At 35.7% G+C, this 23,927-nt stretch overlaps 2 protein-coding genes across 4 annotated transcripts; both read right to left on the reverse strand.

Annotated features, from left to right (window-relative positions):
- Positions 1-371: 371 nt before the first annotated feature.
- LOC113299435 lies at positions 372-5,593 on the reverse strand. The gene is made up of 8 exons (XM_026548452.1): positions 5,403-5,593; positions 4,611-4,707; positions 3,615-3,682; positions 2,932-3,004; positions 2,329-2,435; positions 2,145-2,249; positions 1,876-1,975; positions 372-785 (listed from the first exon to the last, which is right to left on the reverse strand). The coding sequence occupies exons 2-8, from the start codon at positions 4,695-4,697 to the stop codon at positions 609-611; spliced, it is 717 nt and encodes a 238-aa protein (XP_026404237.1). The 5' UTR covers positions 4,698-4,707; positions 5,403-5,593; the 3' UTR covers positions 372-608.
- Positions 5,594-11,770: 6,177 nt separating this feature from the next.
- LOC113299436 (pentatricopeptide repeat-containing protein At5g50280, chloroplastic-like) lies at positions 11,771-15,271 on the reverse strand. 3 transcript variants are annotated; one of them, XR_003334905.1, is made up of 3 exons: positions 14,393-15,271; positions 12,267-13,786; positions 11,771-12,115 (listed from the first exon to the last, which is right to left on the reverse strand). XR_003334905.1 is itself a non-coding variant. In XM_026548453.1 (2 exons), the coding sequence occupies exons 1-2, from the start codon at positions 15,235-15,237 to the stop codon at positions 12,511-12,513; spliced, it is 2,121 nt and encodes a 706-aa protein (XP_026404238.1). In that variant the 5' UTR covers positions 15,238-15,271; the 3' UTR covers positions 11,771-12,510. The 3 variants fall into 3 exon arrangements, 1 of the variants encoding a protein (XP_026404238.1); XR_003334904.1 differs by having other exon boundaries at positions 11,771-12,124; XM_026548453.1 differs by having other exon boundaries at positions 11,771-13,786.
- Between the last annotated feature and the right edge of the window lie 8,656 nt (positions 15,272-23,927).

Consider the following 23,927-nt stretch of genomic DNA (forward strand, 5'->3'; position numbering starts at 1 on the left):
ACCTACTTAATCAACAGGCCTTCATTTATCATATCCAGACCGTCGCCATCTAGAACCTCAACCCAAATATAAGACTTCTATTAACGGATCCCACTCCTCCAGCATAGATACTAAAACATGTCACATCTCCGTGATCAAGAATAGTCTTTTCTTACCAGCAAGAATGATATAAGGAAAGATTTCTAAATGATCTTCATATTGGCTTGCTATTCTATTGAGTTTCTGATGTTCCTTGGTCACTAGATGATGCAGGCATCACAATACATTAGCATTCAAACCCCACTTTATGATGTTCCTTGGTCACCAGAATCCTGACATCCTATTAAGAATGTACTTGGTGTTCTTAGAAAGATGAAATGTCTGCTCATAGATTGTCATAAAAATGAAGTCTGACATCTTAAATTTTCATAAACTCATCTGTACAACACTGTTATAACGCCTAATTATTATTTAACAAGTAACAACACAAGATGGTAGGCAATCAAACCTAAAGTGCTCAACTAATGCATGAAACTGTACTGACACAAAAACTAGATAAAGTAGCATTGAATAACATACTTTGCAGTCTGGAAAAGTGGACGAGGATAAAAGATTACAGTTTTATATAACTAAGTCACACGAATGAGAACTATGACCATTACGAAAACACACGTCATGACAAAGAATAGTAGCCACGTGAAGCAGGTGGTGCTGAAAGTCCGGGAATAAATTTCCATTGCCCGAGCATTTGCATTACCAGTGCTTGCCAAGCTGTGCTCCACTGCCCTTTCTGTAGAATCAAGTACCTGCGTTCACTCAAATCATAAGAACCATCATATTCTGCTTATAATTTTATTACTATGGCAACCAAAAAAAAGAAACATCTTCATGCAGCAAATTCCTTTCACATTACCAGGCAGTTAATTTTAAAATAGCACTCATGAAATTGATCCAACTGCTTGTAATAAAGTAGATATTCGATTCTAATGAATGTGGGTATCGAAGATGACAAAGGCAATTTTGTATCCCTATCCTTCCAAGAAAAATTGTTCAAGGATTAGCTCTCGAAGCTCAGCATATGACTTGCTTTTACAGATGATTCAGTAATACTTATAGCAAAAGGCTAAAACTTTTATATAACATACACCGAGTATAGACTTGTAAATCAAGCAATCGAGACAGCCAAAATTCTGCATCACATTGAATGCAATGCGACTGAGAACAAGTAAAGGCTCGTCGAACAAGCACCCAGTCTCCTGTTATGATTAAAGACAAATTCTTCACCGCGATTTTCAAAGACGTTCCAATAGGTGGACAACAAATGTACTTCTGGCCAAACTAGCGGTATCCAGAACACACAGAAGTGATGAGACAGTACCACAAACACTCTCTGGAGTATATAGGTTATCGGTGTCACATGTCTACACCACATGCACATGGTAACACTGATAAAACTAAATTAGCACTTATTGACACAAACGGCAAGATCATAAACTTAACTTGTCCTAGCAATGGAATACTTTTCTCTTTCCCTGGACCATTCTAGGTTCAATAGCTACATCAGAAACATCTCGTCCAACTAAAAATTGAGAAAGTTGTTTTGATTCTTGCTCAGGAGCTCTTCAGACTTTTCTGATTATTTTAATAACTCTCTAGCAGAAGGGCACAGTTCTTCAAGAAGCTTGATTTTTTGAATGCACAATAATGCTTGTTAATTAACCAGTAACTTTTTAACTGTACTCAAGATGCTTATGTGTCAGTTTATGAAACTTAACCCCCACATTCCATGCATGATACATGTGGAAGTGTCCTGACAGATTTATATCTGATTTAAAAAATAAAAGAAAGAGCAAAAGAACAGAAAATATTTGATGCAAGATAGTGTATTCGACACACCTTTTCCGTGTCTTGAATGGAACGGCTCATCATAAGGCTACTCTCTTTAAGTCTTTGTGCTAATCCAACCATTTCATCTGTCAAATCTTCTTGAAGCTTTCTGTTGAAAGATCAGAGGAGAAAATCAAATGAAGGCAAAATAGGACTAGTTTTCTCCATTGATCAAAACTCTTAACACTCCCTGTTAAACCCCGAGAGTGTCCCTCAAAGAAATATGTTGGTTTTGTAACCATATTGGAACCACAACTCAGAAGATATAAGTAAGTTACCTATGCTTCTCAATATGTGTATGTGCTTCAGCATCCAGTTTGATAGGAGCTGATGAATCACTTTCTTTAATCTCATATGATCTATCTTCAACTTTATAATGAGACCTGTAAAATTAGATAACCCGTAAGCTAGTTACAAAAATCAACATCAAGTGCAATAAACTATTGTTTCACATAAAACAACCTCCTTCGCAATCTTGGAGAAGGTATGTGAGTTCCTTGTTCTGGCTTTGATGGAATTTCCTTGACCCGATCCCCGTCAAAAGCCTCCAAGGATTCTGGCAAAACAGGCTGCCACCGAACCAAAGATATGTTAGGTTTCTAATGAACTGTAGAAACTCTAGTGAACTGACAAAACAAAGAAGCTCTACATATTTGGGCACTGAACTGCCACTGCAAAAGTCGCAAAAGTTTTGAAAACCCTGTAGAGTCATATGTACTGTAGGCAGTGAAGTTGTAGAGGATAATCCTTTTAAGAGCTAATGTTCCACAACAGTAAGGAGTTTAGGGATAGGACTCCATTTATTATTCTTAACAAAGTAGGACAGATCCTGTACACACGGTCAATAACTATTTCAATATCACGTACTTCAGAGTACAGACAAAGAAATTCCTCAGTTTCTTCTAATTACTCCGGTGAAGAGTTTTGACATGAAAAGTGACTGCGTGTCGAGTTTCGTTACTAACTAAATGTCCTTACGCGAAATAATAATAGATAAAAGAAAAATCTCAAAAAGAAATTCGTATAATGGATCCCAAAAAGTTGTGAAAAAACAGATACACTTACTGGTTCTGCAGCTAGTGTAGCTGCCAGTGCTTCAATCTTCTCTGAATAGTCACTCACCTTTGCCTTTGAAATCCTAAAGGAAAGATCCAACAGTTAGTACTAACAAAACTAGAAGCTGTAAAAAGGCATATACAATTTTTCTTAAAACGTTATTCTTTGACACTGTAATCCTTTGTTTCTCTGCTAGCAGTGAATTCCAAGTAGTTGCAAGTGTGGAAAGGGTTTCTAAGCATTACAGTATAGTCCTGAGTAATCTTTTGGACAAAGGCTTAAGCATTTGGTGTTTACGATTACCCAACCTATTATTTGTTCCATCGGTTTCTAATGACCCACACATATAATTCAAAATATTTAATGACAGAGCACTATACCATGCACAACAAAGAACATGGATGTCCTGCACAACGGGTAAAGGGATAGCAAATCATGAAAAACAAATAGTTCCGTTTTCCAACCCAACTCTAAGCATTATCAACCAAAAGGGTGAATCTCCAGGAAAAGTATTTAATTGCAAAATCAAGATGAATAACATTTATAATTTGTGGGTGCTGTAGAACAGGTTATAATTCTAAACAGTTTCTAGCAAACTTGGATTTAGGAGATACTAAACCAAAACGTACAGATATGTATTTTTTGTCCAGTCTTTTAACTTTACAGATATAAGAATCAAACAATAACAAAACCTTTGTAAGCCATCCTCTGTAGTTTCTGCTGCCAATTGCTCCAATTGTTCTCGTAAAGTAGCAACATACTGCAAGTATTATCAACAAGAAATATACTGAGACAAAATTGGTACTGAACACAAAAACCATAATGTGGGATAGGATCATAAACTATACATATCACATACTTGGTGACAGATTTAACCCCCACAAACCAATCTTCATGTGTATCAGACAAGTTAAATCAAGGAAGTCAAAATCTTCTCAACCAATTTCATCAAAGAGATCTTCTAAGTAACAGGTTAACTACTTTTGTATACATTTTACTTGCCGAGAGCATCCCAATCAAATTGTTTAAATTCCTATCGTTGGAAACCAGTATACCATATCTTACTCTTCCACATAGAATTGCCAGTCCTAGTCTCACCACAAACAATCAATATATTGTAACTTTGAAGAGCTACTTACCCCTCATATCAATATCTCTCTTCTGCTGTTTCTATAATCCCAAAGAAATTTGCTTCGGCTCAAAATGGAATTGAGAAAATAAGGATATTTAAAATTAAGCAAACATGCTCCTCCTTTAAAATCTTCAAACGTATTTATTCTATTTAGCACAAGAAATATGATAAAGGGGGGTTTCAATGTACTGTGTTCTATTATGGTTGAAGGAGGACGGGAGAAATCGAAAAATCTAAAACTATTCAAGAATATAACATTCACTGAACCAGATTGGTAATTTGAAACATCGTATTCTTGTGGTATAACAAATTGTGTGATATTAAAATTATTAGACCAGAGTATTTGCCACAAGGTCATATGAACATGTACCAAAATAGTGATAAACACCAAACAAAAGAGCATGCAATACATATTTGGGAGCTATACTTCCTTGACTAAATAAAGCATTTTGGAACTGACAAAAGATTTATCACATCTACCACCTTTAAAGTACATGGATAATAGTTCAATTGGTAGCATAATAACAGGAAAGATGAAATAAGCCTTTGCACTTACATGTATGAGCTTTGCTTGATTCTTCTGCTGAGGAGCTGTTGCAAGCAGCCTCCTTAAATTTACTTCAGTTTTACTGATGACTCCCATTAACAAAACCCTGATCACATTCAACAGATATCTTATTTTAGTCAGTTAGTCTGAATGACAACTGATCAGATTTCAACCATTACAAACGATTCCTGCTGTAATATTGCGAAATATACTTAATTGTTAAAATTATCCTATTCTACCCTACTATATTGCACAATTACACTTGCAACCAACAAAAGAAATTGGAAAACTTAGAAGAAAACTCACCCTTAATTAGTTAACTAGACTACTGCTGCAGCAGTGAGGGCCGACCAAAGAGAAAAAAACACGACTAGAAACTAACAGGGACTATTGATGACTCTTGACCTGATGCTACGAAATTGCTGGATGTTATGAGGATTGCACAACAATAAGTGATTGCTCTAAAACGTATATAAACAAAACCCAGTACCCAAAACCTCTTTACAATCTAATAATCCTAAAACTATGATCTAATTTCAGGGACATTACAATCAATTCTTTGAGGCATTTTATCAAACGGGGATTGATCAATACTTTATTTTTTTGTTTCTTTTTGACATACGAGAGCAAATTTGATTAGAAGGAATCACGAAATATGATAGAAAAAATACAAAACCTATATTAATCAAATTGAACCATTAGTTGAATGACAATAACAACATGGGTATACAAAACCCATTTACGATTTATCACTTTTCATAACAAAGAAATCAGCAAGGATATTGGTTAACAATCTCATACCTTTCAATTTCCTTAGATTTAGTTTGTTTTCTGTGTAACTGTAAGTGAATGAATCATACTTTGAAGTTTCAGATGTCGTTTCAGGCTTTGTGATGTTAGTATAATTTGGATTTCTTCCGTATATATCGTGGAAGAACTTAAAGCAGGAAGTCTTTTGGTAGATGAACTCAGAAACAGATTTTCTAATTGTTCATCTCAGTTTTTTTTCCTTTTATGTTAGTAATCGGGTGGGTTTGGTAATGTGGTTTCGGATGCATAAACCCGACTCATAAAGCAATACTGAAACTTCTGCGTTTCAATTGTTTGCTCTGTATTTCGATTTTTAACCGATTCCTACTGATTTGATGAAGTTTTCAAGTAACGTTGAACAATTAATCTGTTCTTTTATTTTTTTTGAAGCATTTAATCTGTTCTTTTAGTTGTAGTTGATCAACAATTTCTTTAATTATCTCATTTTGTAACTCAATTTGGTGAAATCGTGAGAAATAAAACAGTTTACTAGGATAAAAAGTGTGGTCCCTAAGATGAGGTTTCAGTCAGTCGCGAACGAGTCCAAATCTGTTCACACTCCTCTAACGAGTGTATATTTCACATTAACTTCTGATTGGTTGATTATTTAACTGATGGTCTCATTATCCTCCATGTTTAGAATCACGGCCCTCGTTACATAACTCCCTAAATTAAATCAAGGGTAGAGATTGAAATGTGAAATATACACTCGTTAAGGAGTGTGCACGAATTCACACTCGTCGCGAACCTTTTTTTTTTTTTTATAAAAGGAAATTTTATTAAAACTAAGCAAAGGAGATTACAGAGTTGGAGACATTAGCAAAAACTTTTTTGTCTTCCCATATTTTCATTATGCAGGCTCTACTTTTCCAGTCAACAGCAAAATAGTTGTTCTTCATTCCATTTATGATGTTTTGATTATCATTGAGGAAGATTAAGTTGTCTAATCCTTTCCTTCTTGCCCATCTTGTAGCTTCCTTGCAGGCTCTTGCTTCTGCTTCATCTGAACTGTTGCATCTACCTGTTCCTCCTGTGAAATCACAAATGTCACCATTAGAGTTCATAAAGATCACACCATAAGCAAATATCTTAGACTTTTTCTTATATGCAGCATCAAATAAGATGTAATTGCAGCTACTCTTATTTTCTAATTGATCCATTTTGCAACCTAGATGGAAAACATTGCACAAAGCTTTTTCTTTATTTTGGGATTACTATTCTTTCTACAAGACATATGGTCAGTCCAGTCTTTCTTTATCAAATCTATTAATTTTTCAGGACATGGTTTTATTTTATCAAATACAACTCTGCATCTATATTTCCATATATGCCATAGAATAGAGCAAAGATGTCCCTATTATCCTTATCTTCCAACCACTGCACACACCAATCTTTATAGTTTTTGTTAGCAGCCTTATAGTAAACCGTTGTTAAAGATAAGCCTCTCCAAATAGCTTCAAAGAATATGCATTTCGAGAATAAGTGATCTATGCTTTCAGTTGTAGCATTGTTACACAAAGGGCAGTTAGTATCAATTGGAACATATCTTCCTATGATTTCCTAACTGGCAAACATTCACTGAGAGTTTTCCAGAGAAAATTTTTTACTCTAGGCATAACATTAAGGTGCCAAATTATTTTCCAACCTACTCTTTCATGCATGTTATTTTTATTTGCTATTAAATTATAAGCTGATTTAACTGAGACACACCCATTTCTTATTCCTAACCATTTAATGTTGCCTTTACCATATATGCTAGAGAAAGGCTCTAAAGATTTTATCTCCTTAACTGTATTTTCATCAAACAATTGCTCTATCAAATTAATATTCCAATTTCCATTATTGTCTATTATATCGGCCACTTTTGTAAACTGCAAATTAATATTAGTTCCTTTTAGGTTTTGGTATTTCTCCGTTTGCAAGCCATCTATCCTACCATAGGTTGATATCTTCACCATTTCCTAATTCCCATCTATGATTCTCTTTGATAACTTCTATTCCTTTATATATACTTGTTCATACCCATGACCTGACTGATTTCTTTTTATAGTTTAAAGGATATGTTTTGGGGAAATACTTACATTTTAGGATAATACTCCACAGTTTGTTTGGATTTTCTATTAGTCTCCAGGCTAACCTAGTTAATAGAGCTAAATTGATCTTATGAGGATTTTTCAGACCCAGACCTCCATATTCCTTACTAATGCACATTGAATCCCAAGCTTTTATATATATATATATATATATATATTCCTTTATTTTTCTTCCACCAGAAATCACGTTGAAGAGCATTAAGTCTATCTAACCTCTTATTTGGTAAAGCAAAGCAATCATCTGATATATTGGCATAGCACTAGTTACTGAACTTATCAAGGTAGTTCTTCCTGCTTGTGAAAGAAATTTGGTCTTCCAACCCTGAACTCTGTTATAAACTTTATCTAACATGTTTTGATAGTTAAAGGTTTTGTTTCTATTAAAGAATAATGGTGTGCCTAAATAGGTATCGGTTTTAGTAATTCTACCGACTCTAAGAATTCTAGCTAGTAACTTACAATGTTTATTCTCAACTTTTTTGCTAAAGTATATTCCTGACTTTTGATAGTTTATTAGTTGTCTTGAGGATTCACTGAAATTTTTTAAGTAACTAAGCAGGTTTCTAGCTTGAACTATAGTAGCGGAAGTAAAGAGAAAAGAGTCATCAGCAAAAAATAAATGCGAAACAGAAGGACTATTCTTAGTAACTTTAACACCAGTAACATCTCCTAATTTCTCAGCAAACAATAGTAACTTTGATAAAGCTTCCATGCATATGATGAAAATTGTGGGGGATAAAGGATCCCCCTGCCTAATTCCTCTAGTTGGGTAGTAAGTATCTCCAGGCATACCATTCACAATCACAACATAAGAAACAGTTTAAATGCAAGCATATATTAGATCAAAGAATTTAGACGAAAAACCTAAAAGTTGTGACATCTTAATAATAAAATCCCATTCTAATCTATCAAAGGCCTTAGACAAATCTAGTTTTAGGGCCATATGACCACTCTTTCTTTTGCTAGTTTTCATTGTGTGTAAGATTTCATGAGCTACTATAATGTTATCAGTTATCTGTCTTTTTGGTATGAAAGCAGACTGATTTTGTGAAACTATGTTATCTAGCAGTGGCTTCATTCTATTAGATATTATTTTGGCAACTATTTTATATAGGGCATTGCTTAAGCTGATAGGCCTAAAGTCATTAGGAGTCTTTGGGCTTTTGCTCTTTGGAATTAAAGTAATAAAAGTATGGTTTATTTTTTGCTCAAAAGTTTTGTTTCTAAATACATTTTGAACCCATTCTATAATCTCACCACTTAGGCTACTCCAGTGATATTGGTAAAAATATGGGAAAAACAATCTGGTCCAGGTGCCCCCCAAGAATTCATAGAAAACAACGCTTCTTTAATTTCTTCACTGTCAGGTATAGAGCACATCCTAGAATTTTCTTCTTGACTAATTTTCTTTTTAACAATACTGTCAAAAATAGGATCAATACTGTTATTACTAGTTTGCGATATTTCTTTGAAGTGTTTTGTTATCAAATCAGTGACTTCTTTTTGCCCTTCTATCCATAATCCACTATTGTCCCTAATAATATGAATACTATTTATTCTCTTTCTTTCTGAGGCATTCTGCTGGAAAAATTTTGTGTTATGGTCATTTTCTTTTATCCATTTATCCTTTACATGTTGGCTCCAGTATATCTTTTCTATTTCATACCAAGAACTAAGCTCATCCTGTAGGAATTCTATTCTATTTTTTGTGTCTGTATTATAGGGTTTACTATTCTCAAAGTCAATTTCAGATATTATATTTGCTATGTTTCTAAAAATATTTCCAAATTCAGATTTATTCCAGAGTCTAAGATCGTACTCCATTTTTTTAATTAAACCTTTTATATTACAATTACTAGTTCTACCTTCTTCTATAGATCTGTTTATAGTGTCATTATAGGTCTTATGTTCTATCCAACATCTCATATACCTATAAGGTTTACTCCCTTTTTCACTATTAGGTATGGTTGCTAGCATGATTGGCGTGTGATCTGAAGCTATTCTAGTTAAATGCTTAGTACTCGATTTAGGTAGCCATTCTAACCATTTATGATTAACTATTGCTCTATCTATTCTTTCCTGTATATGTTGGTCTCCTGTTCGTTTATTAGTCCAGGTAAAAGGCAAGCCAGTAAAATTTAAATCAACTAGTCCTAAACTTTGTATACAACTATATACATAAGATAAGCTACTTGTCGATGCATCATTTCCTCCTTCTTTTTCATCTTTATGAAGTATAAAATTCATATCCCCTATTATAGCCCAGGGTATTTGTTGGCCACTAAAGCTACTGATAAAATCCCATTGGTTAACTCTCATATTATTATTCAAAGCACCATATATAAATGAAATGTTACAACTCATGTTATCTTTAGTGACATGAAAATTAAAAACATTCTCTTTAAAAGATATAAGATTAGCTGAAACTCCCTGAAACCATGCAACATCAAAACCTCCTGATCTACCAATATGGATGGATAAATGAACCAATCTTTAGGTTGAAGTTTTTGTAACACTCTTGCTAATGTGTTATTTTGGACTTTTGTTTCTGATAAAAATATTATATATGTGTCTTGCTTAGATGTTTAAGATGATCTTGTTTTAACTTAGACCTAATTCCTTGCAAATTCCAGGATAAAATCTTAAAGTTATGCCCAGTATTGTTCTCTTCCATCACAACATGAAAACAAACATTTTTATAATTATATGGAATTATGATGCACATTGTAAAGTCAAGGAAAAATAGAATTAATTTGAAACTATCTAACAAAGATTGTCTAAAAGAATTTTTTTCAGCATTATTGATATTGATCATGCATAGTAAATATTGTAATGTTATATAAAAGGAAATAAGGCACATGTAAAAATTTATACTAAGGGGGGCATGCATAATTATTTTGAGTTTTAAATAGCAGAGTTTAAATTTCCAAACCTCCAAGTGCTCCTCTGGAAATTGTGTAGGGTTCTCTTGCTCATTGAAAACCTCCTCAGCAGTTGTTCTTGATGGACCTGCCTTTTGTTGAATCATGCTCCAGTCCAGTGGGTTTGCTCCTTCCATACCAACCAAATCATCAATCTCTTCATTGCTCATTACAGTGTTAGAGCTCGATCTAACTAGATCATTTCTTTTCCTTCCATTTCCTATCTCAGCATCTTCACTTAAGATTTTTCAGCGACATCAATTGGGATACATTCTTTCCTCTGTTCAATCATGTACCAGTCATTAAGTATGTTCTGATTAAGCTTCTCCCTTTCCTCATCAATAACTATACTTCTGTTTCTTGAGATGCTTGTGTATTGGCCTAACAATCTGAGCCAGTCATCTTGCCTCCTCTTTTGTTGCTTCTCCTTGTTCAGCTCCATTTGTTTTTCTTTACTGATGTGAATCTGCTTCTTTTTGTATTTTCCTCCGCAGAAGTATTATCAATGATAGGTGATTTTCCCTTTAAAGCCTTCCTTAGATCTTATGCAGTGATGATTCTCCTGTCTCTGTTGTTATTACTTCCCATTTCCTTGCTCATTTCTTTTCCATTATTCACATCTTCACTGCCTTCTCCTTCCACAGCTATTCTTCTTCTCTTGATTCCTCTTGACATGTGTTCATCTTTATCTAGTTGGCTTTCATAGATTCTCAAAGTGGTAGCTGCTTCAACCAAATTTTCAACATTCTTATCTTGCTTTTCAGGCTGAACCATTGTTTCTTCCTCATCTTCATTGATAAAGATTCTGGGGAAATGTCTTCTATATTCTTCAATTCTGTCTCCACATTTACTCCCAATACGATCGACATACCAACAATCTCTACAAGTACTATCTAGTCGCGAACTAATAGTACGGTATTTATTATAAAAGTGTACTAATAAACAAGTAGCAATTTAATAGCGAAAATGATTTGTTATTAGATGCATGCGAGCAATGAATGAATTTGCCTGCCCACGGAGAATTCGTTATTCTTCATCCACCATTTCAGTAGATGTTTTAATCCATGTTTGCCTCAAAGCTTTTCTGTCTTTAAGGCAACAACATTTAATATCCTTTGATCCTGAGAAAATACCCGCCATAAATGGATCTCTGTAAATCTTCCAAAGCACAACAAAAAAATGAAAAAAACGAAAATGCAAGTAATCATTAGCCATCTAAAACTAAGTGCAAAACTATTTTTCCTATTAAGGGACGTAAAGATACATCCAAAATCATGTTTAATGCTACTAATATAATGTAAAATATCCTAACACCGGGTACGTTAGTGAGATACATCTAACACACTAATGTAAGGTGTATTTTAAGGATATACTGTTACATGGACACCACATATTACAAGCTGATTCATGGAATACAAAAACCAAAGAAATTGTCTTAGTTTGGTAATCTGAAAGCTCAATACTATAGTTTATCTCCTAATTCTACTATTACATTAGTATAAAGATTGAGAATGTTAAACAAAACAATCCACTGATGATTACACCTGAAATGCGAATACTTCTGTTAAAGACTACTGACTACATCCGCATAGAAGCAAAACGTTTCAGATGACTTTACCGAGCAGGTAGAATTGTCAATGTCGTGATATCATGTAATTTTTGGTGTTGTTGTTTATATCTTCCAACCAGCCTGCAAAATCTTATGATGGACATAATAGCTTGATCAGTTATTCAGCTGTGAGGAACTTCGATTTTCTATTTTGGTGCTAACAATATCACATGTTAGAAATAACTCTTTTCGAACATCAAGAAAACTACGAAATGTGAAACTGTAAGAGTACCTGGTGGTGCCATTAGGCAACCTGACGTGACCAGATCTGCAGATAATTCAATCACAAACTGAGCATTGACCCAGTGATGATGAAGAGCCTTGTACCTTACATGCCAGTGCAATTCAACGATCATTCAGAAAACAAAAATGCACCAGGATAGTTCGCTCGTGGCCTAAAGCTGTAGTGACATAAGTAAGGAAGACAAGAGAACCATAATCCAATTCCGGTAGTAAAAGGAACTGTCTGTGGCCAATCATCTTTTCTTGTTCTTCCAGAACTCGTCTTTCTTACTTTTCCTAGGTTTCTGCAAGCCCATTTTACTGTTAACAATGCCCAATATGGCACTTCTGTCCTTCTTATTCTTTGTTGCAGCTTTGACATCCAAAATCGACCTCAGCTTCTGATAGGATCTTGGATCAGGCACTTGTTTGCTTTGCACCATCTGCTTGTGATAATAAAAGGCCCTTCTGAAATCACGGACACGTACATAGGCATATACCATCGTAGAATATGTGACAGAATCAGGTTGCAGATTGAGAGCAGCCATCTCTTTCAAAAGCTGTGGCAGCTTTGAGTGTTGCCCTCCTCGTGCATAAGCATTCATCAGCATATTATATGTCATCACAGTTGGCTGATGACCAATTTTTCCAAACTCAGAGACCACATCTCTTGCTTGAGCATAGAGACCTTGTTTTGCAAATCCGTCAACGAGAATGTTGAACGTAACACGTGTCCCTTCGACTTTATCACTTCTCATCAAGTACCAAACTTTCATAAGTGTTTCAGTATCACCTGCTCGCCTAAATGCATCAAGAAGTGCAGTATATGTTTCTATCGAGGGTTTTATTGCTTCCCTTTTCATGTTCTCAAACGCAGCATACGCCTTCTCATGCCATCCATCAACTGAGTATGCATGGATTAGGGCAGTATACGAATGTGAAGATGGTTGTATCCTGACCTTTTTCATCCTCAAAAAAGCATCCGCAGCTTTGTCACTCATTTTCTTCTGCCTCCCATAAGCACTTATAAGACAGGTATATGACTTGACATTTGGTTCCAATCCCAAATTCTGCATCTCTAGAAGCAAATCTTCAACGATATCAGGCTGCATTCTTCTGCTGTATGCATCCATTAGTATGTTATAGGTAGCGGAGGTAGGTTGAATTCCCCGGTCTTTCATCTCTGTGTAAAGACCTTCTGCTTCTTCAATCTGGTTACTTTTAGCATAAGCATTCATCAAGGTGTTATATATGATGGCATTAGATGAAATGCCTCTTTTCTCCATATCTGACTGAATAATAAGGGCCTCCTTTTTCAGCCCCTCATTGCAGAAAGATTTTATAATAGCACCTAAAACTTCTAGACTACACTTAACTCCTTTTCTGTTCATTTTCTCAAAAAACTCCCACGCGTCTTTGGCACTACGCCCACTTCTCCTCATAACCGTTATTAAAATCGAGCATGTCACATGATCTGGCTGGATGCTAGCCATTTCCATTTCTTCGAAAACTTTCCAAGCATCATCATACCTGAAATGAGCAACTATCTATTGAAGTTTAGTCTAGTTAAGCATAACTGAGATGGCCACTGTGGCTAAAGTTTTAATGCTAGGCTGCTAGCAAGCTAAATTTACTTGTCTTGAGGTTCATATTTGGATATTCTGTCCAAGCCAGTTGGATGAAGAAAAAAACAGAAGCACATATAATGGGGACACCCAAGATAACAACAATCATCATAAAAGATTTATCTCGAGCCAAACATAATCCCCTGAAGGCAACTTCATATATATATAAAGATGACAACAACAGATCATTAGATCATTTTCGGAGAAACAATCCCCCAAACCCACATGAGACTTCAAATTCAAACTTGTGGACAGACATTCATTAATCAATGCTATAAGCTAATACTAATATTTACAGCGAATAATACTCTATACTATAAAATTAAAATTCAATATCCAATTCCCTGAACTTAGTTAGATATTAAGCCAATTCCACAGTAATATGACAGAACAACTTCCCCAAGCAAATTCCTATGCCAATTAACATCTCAAAACAACTAATAAACAGACAAACAACCCGATGGAGATAAACTAAGTAACTATAAAAAAGGAGGGCAAGGAGATTATTTACCTCCCACAACATGACAATCCAGACATTGCCGAGTTATAAACGCGTAAATCCTTGAATTCCTTGGTAGATGGCAAATTCCTAAACAGTATCATCAACTTCTCCCCTTTCCTAGCCAAACCCAAAATACCAAACATTACATTATATGCCTTAGGTGAAACAAGCGACACTTCCTGAACTCCCATCCATTCAAAAAAATACAAACAACTAATAACAAGACCTTCTTTTCCCATTAAACTCAAAATCTCAATACATTCAGTTTCTCCAATCTTCCCTCCATAACTAGAAGCCGAAGAACCTAATACCTCACCTAGAGTCATATTCTCCGGTACATTTCTCGCAAGTTCAAGTATTTCTTCCACAATCCCTCCACCACTTCCAGCGTCGCTGGTGCCCCCAGAATCCAAAGTCAATTCATCATCAAATTCTTCAATGGTATCCATGGATTTAATATCAGCTAAGTGCCACGCTGACCGACGATTCTTTTGTAAATTGATTCTACCTTCATTATGAGGATCTTCAGAATCAAATTCAGCTCTAGCTTTAAAAAATCTCTCAATTGGGTCTTCTAATGATTCAATTTCTTCTAATTTTTTCTTCTTAAGTAATTTCTCTTCTTCTATTAGGTTTAATTTTAGTTGCTTCTCTTCTTCTTGTTCCTGTTCTTGAAGATAGGGAAGGAATATAGGGTTTTGAGATTGAGAGAGTAGAGAGACTTGATGAAAATGATGAGATTGGAACAGATGAAGATTGGAGTAAGGGAATGATGAGAATGAAAATGGAGGATTAGATTTAGGGTTTGAAGTGAAAAAGGGGAGTGAAGGGGATAAGAAGAGGTTTAGCGCCATTTTTGTTTGTGTCGAGCGAGCTCTCTGCTCTGTTACCCAGTGAAGAGTGAAAGAATGAAACGGAGTCGTCAAAGGCTAGTGGTAACTTTGAAAAAAGAAAAAGCTCTCGTTTGACCTTATCTTGCGAAAGTCAAGCGAAAAGTCAACATAAGTCAACCTTAATCCTTATCAAATTTCTCCTTCATCCTTTGCATTTATCATTCATTAGATCATTAACCCTATCTTTTATTGTTGATCTTGTTGTTGTTTTCACTTCAATTTTCACCTGTTTTCATCAATTATAAATCTAATTTCTTCATCCTTATCCCTTTGTTGTGTTTTGTTTATTTCTGATCTTTCCCTTCTTTTAATGTAAACAAATCTTACAATTGTGGGGTTTCCTTCTTATCTCTCTGGTGTTTGTTTCTGATTCCTTGTGTTTTGTATATAATTTGTTTTCTGTTTTCTTTGTTGTCTTCTTCAGAGTTATGCAACTTTAAAGCCTGGTTGTCGGTATCAGTGGTTACATCAATGTCTATCATCTTCAATTGGCTCAAATTCAATTGGTTACAGGTCTGTTGGCTTATCCTATTTGCAGTTGTGCATCTTTATTATCATATTAATCACAGTATATCCTCAATTGCTACATGGTTCTTCCTGAATGGGCTGGCAAACTTTAAATTTAGGTATAACACATTACCTTCAATTGAAACACCTCATGTTCATCTCTTATATTACTCACCTTCTTGTTTTTCAATACTGTTTAACACTTATCATCGACCTTTCAACATCATACTTACACCCACCTGCTCCAATTTTTCTTTAAATACCTTCTCAACCCCAACTATTCAGTTACCTTTTCTTCCTTTATATCTGTGGCTTTGTTTTCATCTTCTCACAATGTCTGATTATATTAACCACATCTCTCAGCATATGAAGGTATTGATTTAACATATCATCCTGAAAAGGCCAGAGTTGTAGCTCACTCTACTACAGCTCTCTCTCAAGGTATTAAAGATTGGAAAATATGTTTCGCTGGTAAACTTTATGCTCCAGGCATCATGTTGTGGCAGAATGCAGAAAGAGCTGCTAAATTCATTTGGCCGCACCTTAAAAGGGATAATCAGTGGAAGCTTATGGTGATATCTCTTGAACCAAATATCTTTGCTATTAGATTTTGTACAACAGAGGATAAGGATGCTATCTTATTTGGTGGAGCTTGGAATTTTGATGGTTACCTTGTTGTACTTAGAGACTGGCATCCCTCTTACCCATATCAGAAATTAAATTTTGACACATCCCCAAATATCTTTGCTATTAGACTTTCGCTAGTTCGCGAACTAGGTTCGCGGACTGAGTTAGCGGACTTACATGCAAACGAGTTTTTGGAAAATCCCAGAAAAAATTCTCGGTACAAGAACTTCCGTCAGTTCGCGGACTTGGCAAAGCCAATTCCTCCAGTTTCTCTCAATCAACAAAGTTCGAAAACTTCGGATTAAGGAATACATGGTTATTTAATCTAAACTCTCATTCCAATCATTGAGACATTCTTAGAGGACGTTATATAGCCGTTATTCACAGACCGTTTCGCGTCAGAGAAATTCTCAAAGTAATTAAAACTTTTCATGACTTTCGTCACTAGGTGAAGATAAACTTGATCAAAGCGAAACGATTTACCAACACATGATATCGAGATATAGATAGGAGAGATATACTCGGCTCGAAATACCAAATGTGTATGATCCAGTCTATATAGCATACGACTTTTGTCTCATAAGAAGTAGGAGATAGAAGAGATAGACTTTTGAGTGATAGATAAGTTCAAGTCTCCACATACCTTTTTGTTGATGAAGTTCCACGGTTCCTTGAGTAGATCTTCGTCGTTGTATGATGAATCCCCATGAAGTCCTTGAGCTCAACTACACTTTTCTATCCTAGTCCGAGACTTGGCTATGTAGGCTAGAAATCAAGACTCATAGTTTTGATCACTAACATTGACAAACATGCTTGAGATAGCAATGCATGCGAGGTCGACCGAGCTATGCTCTAAAAATCTCCCCCTTTGTCAATTTTAGTGACAAAACTATTAATACATATGGAATACAAAAAAGATAAACTTTAGTAGCTCCTATTCCATAGTCTAATCTTCAACGTTCCCTGGAATATTCGTCCTTCCAAGTAGGTTGTAAGTTTAGCATCACCGCTGTTCAAGATCCATAGCTATAACAATGAGAGAAATCGAGATTCTCGGTCATTATTATACAGTGTCATAGTATTATTATGTAACATCAAAGTCCAATTGTATCACGACTTTAACAATAATACTACGGTGATATGTATCACTCCCCCTTAGTCAATACTCCATCTCGATCATGGAAACCACTCTCCCTTACACAATGATCCAAAAACCATATGTATTTGTAGTGTGAACTACAATATTTCTCCCCCTTTTTGTCAATAAAATTGGCAAAGGTACAAGAACGGAATCATAATGAAATTTCCACAAGAGACATTTCATAGACTAAAAGAAAAATACATACCAACTTAATTTAGATGCAATCATAAAGCCGAAGCTAAATGCATTCATCAAGGAGTTTTAAGATACAAGATAACCCCTATAAAATTCCACAGTCGCACACCCCGCAAGATATTACCATTAAGCACAAGTTCAAAAGAACTCTCCCCCATTTAATGTCATTCCCGGAAGAACAACAAGAGCGACCTTAATTTCGAAAGAAAAGAAGGATTTTTAAATTGGACACCAAAAACCATAGAAATGATTTTCTATATCCAAAACTCAACCAAATTAATCACAAAAAACCCATGATTAATTTAATTGGAATACTCAACTAAATCAAACCACAAAAGTGATCAATTTAATTGAAGGTGCTCAACATAAGTAAACTTACGGAGCTACGACTAAGGTAATCATACGGAGACGACTAACTTAATCGTTCACATACTCAACATAAGGAAAAACCTTACGGTATATACGACTACATTAACCAATAGAACATGATTTGTATAGCCGTTCATATACTCAACACAAGAACTTGTGGAATATATGAAAACTCAACTACACTAATTACAAGAGAACTTATAATTAATCTAATTGGAATACAAACAACCAAACTGGTCACAAAAGTAATCAATTTAATTGTCAAAGGATTTGCTCGACAAAAGAAGACTTTCGGAGCAAATAACTAAATAACCAACCAAGATGATTAATTTAGTTCATAATGCTCAACATATAGCATCTTATGGAACAACCAACAAAGCCAATAAGAATAATCGACTTAGTTGTATCGTGCTCCACATAAGACACACAATGGAGCCTTCACGGTAAAACATAACAAAATGGATCAGTGAAGATCAATACTGTGGATAACATATAAGGATCTATTCTATTTTCCATCATAACGACATAATAGACTTTATCCTTGTCAAACAAAAGATTTTATCCTATTTTCTATCAAATACATGACTGCATAGGCATAACTTTTGTAATTGTCAAAAGTCCATTCGTCCTTTCATTAATACGAATACCAATTCATGAACGACTTTACTTTTGACAGCATATGGAACCTTCAAGTTTACGGACGCAAACAATACATATGCCATAATCAAATTGCAATATCACAAAATCATAACGATCAATATTGCAATAACATCATCCTCCAAATAATTTTAGAATTTAAAAACCAATAAACCTAAAAAATAACATAAGAAGATGAAAACAAAAAATAGCTATGTGTAGTCACAATCATCGCTATTGAAATCACTAGTTATTCTTCCAACTAATCCAAAAAGAAGACATACTAGGAAACTAAAAAGACAATCTAGAGAGAATCAGACTCCATCGTTTCCCAGACAACAAATAGGGATATGGGCAGTACAAGATCCTGTTTGACATGAGAAATTATCATAAAATTTACTGTCGTCAAAGTAAGAGACATAGTTAGAGTTCTTACCAGAAGTGCCTTGACATGAGGAAGAAGATAATATGTTGACAAGCTCTTTGTATCTTACAATTATCTCTTTAATATCCTTTCTTATCTTATCAATTTTCCTTTCTTCTGGAATGATCTTCTCAACATGAAAATGTTGCATTTAGAGACAAAGCGTTGAAATTCCTTAGAACGATATTTATTAAGACGTCTATTCTTCCCTTGAACATTGGAGGAACTCATTGTACTGACTTTCCTGGTTGCATACACATGATAGGTACGAAAACCAATTGGCTCAATCATACGGATGTCAGTCACACCTTTGAGAATCAAATCTAGGGTGTGTTGAAGTTGAACTAAGGAGTCTTTATTCAACTTGGAGTTTCTCTTATGTCTAACAGAACAGTTAGTCTCACAAACAAGACATACCTTTTGATCATAGGAATGATTAGAGGATGTAGTCTTAATATTACCGTCAGAAGAGTTGTCTCTTTTACAGAATGTCCCAAGTTCATGATTGGAGGAAACATTAGGAACATCTGTAATTACTTCTGAATGTAAAGCATCAGAAGTTCTTGGTACATTAGATTGCTTTGAACATCCTTGAATTGAGAGTTTATTCAAGCGGCGTTCAATATTCAAGGCATCCTTTTCGAGGTTGGCCTCAAGAGTCAAGCATGAAGACCGATCTTCAGCGTTTCCATGGACTTCGCAATCTCTTACAATACCAAGAAGAACATTGACATGGTATTTTAACTGATTCATTCTAACGGCTTGAATTCTAACAATATTTAGAATCAATTTACTCTCTTCAGCCATATCCCATTAATTAGAAGAGAAGAACTCTTTCGAAGGGTAATCATGAACACTCATGCCATTGTTTGTCTGTCTCGTCGAACCACAAGGTTTCTCTAGACTCGAGATTAAACTTTTCTCTTTAATATATTTAGACGAGAGAAAATCTTTATTACTGGTGACGCGTTTATCAGAGATAGTACTCTTGTTCATAGAGTCAGATCGCTACAAACACAGACTTGTAAGGTCTTAAACGTGTTTGCCTGCTCTGATACCAATTGAAAAAGCGGGGGTCTAACAACATCACCCAATATTTCGCTTAGCAATCTGTATGGACTAACTCCAAAATACTTTGCTAGAGAATCAACTAGACAGTCAGACTCAATCTAGATAAAAGTATCTCAAGGAGTTAATATCTCTCTCTTGATTTGATTTTTACTCAATTATAAAAATAATAGCGAGTCTTTATCAAATACAATGAATAACTTGGACGGTACCAAAGACAAATGTCCAAGGATCAATCAATATCAATCAACAACCAAAGGTTGGATTTTCAATTGATGATCACGAACGCACAACCTATATTATTTCAATTATATAAAATATAATGCGGAAAAGAAATAACACAGACACCAGAAGTTTTGTTAATGAGGAAACCGCAAATGCAGAAAAACCCCGTGACCTAGTCCAGATTGCATACACACTGTATTAAGCCGCTACAGACACTAGCCTACTCCAAGCTAACTTCGGACTGGACTATAGTTGAACCCCAATCAGTCTCCCACTAATTCAAGGTACAGTTGTGCTCCTACGCCTCTGATCCCAGCAAAATACTGCGCACTTGATTCCCTTAGCTGATCTCACCCAAAACCAAGAGTTGCTGCAACCCAAAATCGCAGACTTGATAATAAACAAATCTTGTCACACAGAAAAGTCTATCAAAGGATAAATATGTCTCCCACATATAAACCCTAGGTTTTGTTCCGTCTTAAGATATGAAATCAAGGTGAACGGGAACCAATTGATAATCCGGTCTTATATTCCCGAAGAACAGCCTAGATTAATCAATCACCTCTCTACAATCCTTCCTGACTACACAGGAGGTTTGTCGGGGAATCACAAACAGTGAGACAAAGATGTTTGTGACTTCTTAATCTTTCCTATCGGAGAACTCTCACGATCTCAAGCCAATCAAAGATTGTACTCGTACGATAGAAGATGCAAGATCAGATCACACAACTACGATAAAAGTGGTATCGGTCTGGCTTCACAATCCCAATGAAGTCTTTAAGTCGTTAACCTTATTTTAGAGAAGAAAACCAAAGGTTAAAGGAGAATCGACTCTAGCGAGCGCACTAGTATCACACAGACGTGTGGGGATTAGTTTTGCACAATGCTAGATGTCTCCTTTATATAGTCTTCAAATCAGGGTTTTGCCTTAGTTACAAAGCAATCAATATTCACCGTTAGATGAAAACCTGATTTAGATTCAAGCTAATATTTCTCAACTGTTAGATCGAAAACTTAGCTTGTCACACACACTTGGGTGGACGTTTACTGGGTTTGTGAAAACCATGCCCAAACGTGTACGTGTATGTTGATTCAACAAAGTAACCCAAAAGGTTAACCATATGAGCATTTTATATTAACCTTGTTCTTCTTTACCATAACTAGTTCAATTGACTCAAATGAACTAGTTAAAGAGTTGTTCAATTGCTATGAGATCTTATGTAACTACACAAGACACAAATAAAACAAAGATGATTCGATTCGATTGAATCGGCTCATGAACTTTATAGCCACGGTTTGCATAAACCATTCCTTAGTAATTTAAGTTTCATGTTCAGAGCACATCTTTAGATCATAACCACTTAAGCTCACAAACAAGTTCGCGGACTTAAGACAACCGGTGGAGTTTTCCAAACTCAGCAGAAAATCTCGGCAAAGAGACTTTCGCCAGTTCGCGGACGGAGTTCGCGGACTTACACGCAAACGAGTTTTTGGAAAATCCCAACAGAAATTCTCAGTACAAGAACTTCCGTCAGTTCGCGGACTTGGCAAAGCCAATTCCTCCGGTTTATCTCAATCAACAAAGTTCGAAAACTTCAAATTAAAGAATACATGGTTATGTAATCTAAACTCTTATTCCAATCATTGAGACATTCTTAGAGGATGTTATATAGCCGTTATTCACAGACCGTTTCGCGTCAGAGAAATTCTCAAAGTAATTGAAACTTTTCATGACTTTCGTCACTAGGTGAAGATAAACTTGATCAAAGCGAAACGCTTTACCAACACATGATTTCGAGATATAGACAGGCGAGGTATACTCAACTCTAAATACCAAATGTGTATGATCCAGTCTATATTGCATACGACTTTTATCTCATAAGAAGTAGGAGATAGAAGAGATAGACTTTTGAGTGATAGATAAGTTCAAGTCTCCACATACCTTTTTGTTGATGAAGTTCCACGGTTCCTTGAGTAGATCTTCGTCGTTGAATGATGAATCGCCATGAAGTCCTTGAGCTCAACTACACTTTTCTATCCTACTCCGAGACTTAGCTATGTAGGCTAGAAATCAAGACTCATAGTTTTGATCACTAACATTGACAAACATGCTTGAGATAGCAACGCATGCGAGGTCGACCGAGCTATGCTCTAACACTTGGTGCCATGACTTTGGTCATTGGGCTAAGGATTGTATCAAGCGTAAGGCAACAGAAGGAGATAATAGTAATACCGAGGTGAACATTGCTAAAGGTAATGAAGAATCAGATGATGCTTATGATTTCTCGCTGACTGTGACACCATCAGCTTGTACTATTACAGATGGTACATGGGTATTAGATACTGGAGCAACATATCATATATGTCCATATCGGGACTGGTTCTCAAGTTTTGAAGAGCTTGATGGAGAAGTACGTATGGGAAACAATCATACCTGCAGGGTGATTGGGATTGGTAGTGTTCGTATCAAGATGCATGATGGTATGGTTAGAGAGCTGAAGGAGGTAAGATTTGTACCTGCCACAAAGAAGAATCTGATTTCACTCGGAACTTTGGAAGCTAAGGGCTATAAGATTGTCGCTGAAAATGGTGTTCTAAAGGTAATCTCTGGATCTATGGTAATCATGAAGGGAACACGTCATTATAATTTGTACTACTTGATTGGGAGTACAACAACAAGGGATATGTCTATTTCTGAACACATCGAAAGTGAAGCAACCGAGAAGACGAATCTATGGCACATGAGACTTGCACATCCAGGTGAGAAGTCGTTGCATAGGTTGATTCAAAAAGACTTGTTGAAAGGTGTTATTGCCTGCAAGTTAACATTTTGTGAACATTGTGTAAAGGGCAAGAAAACAAGAACAAGCTTTGGCACAACTATCCACAATACTAGTGGAGTTCTTGACTATGTTCACTCAGATGTTTGGGGTCCTTCCAAGAATGCATCATTAGGAGGGAAACATTTGTTTGTGTCGTTCATTGATGACTATTCTAGGCGCGTATGGGTGTGCACCATGAGGCATAAGGATGAAGTCCTACAAATCTTTGTGAGGTGGAAAAAGGCAACTGAGACTCAAACTGGCAGAAAGATCAAAGTACTACGTTCGGACAATGGTGGAGAGTACAAGAGTGATCCGTTCTTGTAAGTATGTTAGGATGAGGGGATAAATAGGCACTTCACAGTTAAGAAGACACCGCAACAGAATGGGGTAGCTGAACGCATGAATCGTACTTTGCTGGAGAAGGTACGACGTATGTTATCTAATGATGGATTAGGTAAGGCGTTTTGGGCTGAGGTAGTTACGTATGCGTGCTTCCTCATTAATAGGTTGCCATCAACTGCATTAGAAGGTAAAACTCCTATGGATAAATGATTTGGTAAACCAGCTTATGACTATGACTCAATTCATATCTTTGGTTGTCCTGCGTGGTATCATGTTAGTGAAAACAAGCTTG

This window comes from Papaver somniferum, chromosome 7, assembly GCF_003573695.1.
Source record: "Papaver somniferum cultivar HN1 chromosome 7, ASM357369v1, whole genome shotgun sequence".
NCBI lineage: Eukaryota > Viridiplantae > Streptophyta > Magnoliopsida > Ranunculales > Papaveraceae > Papaver > Papaver somniferum.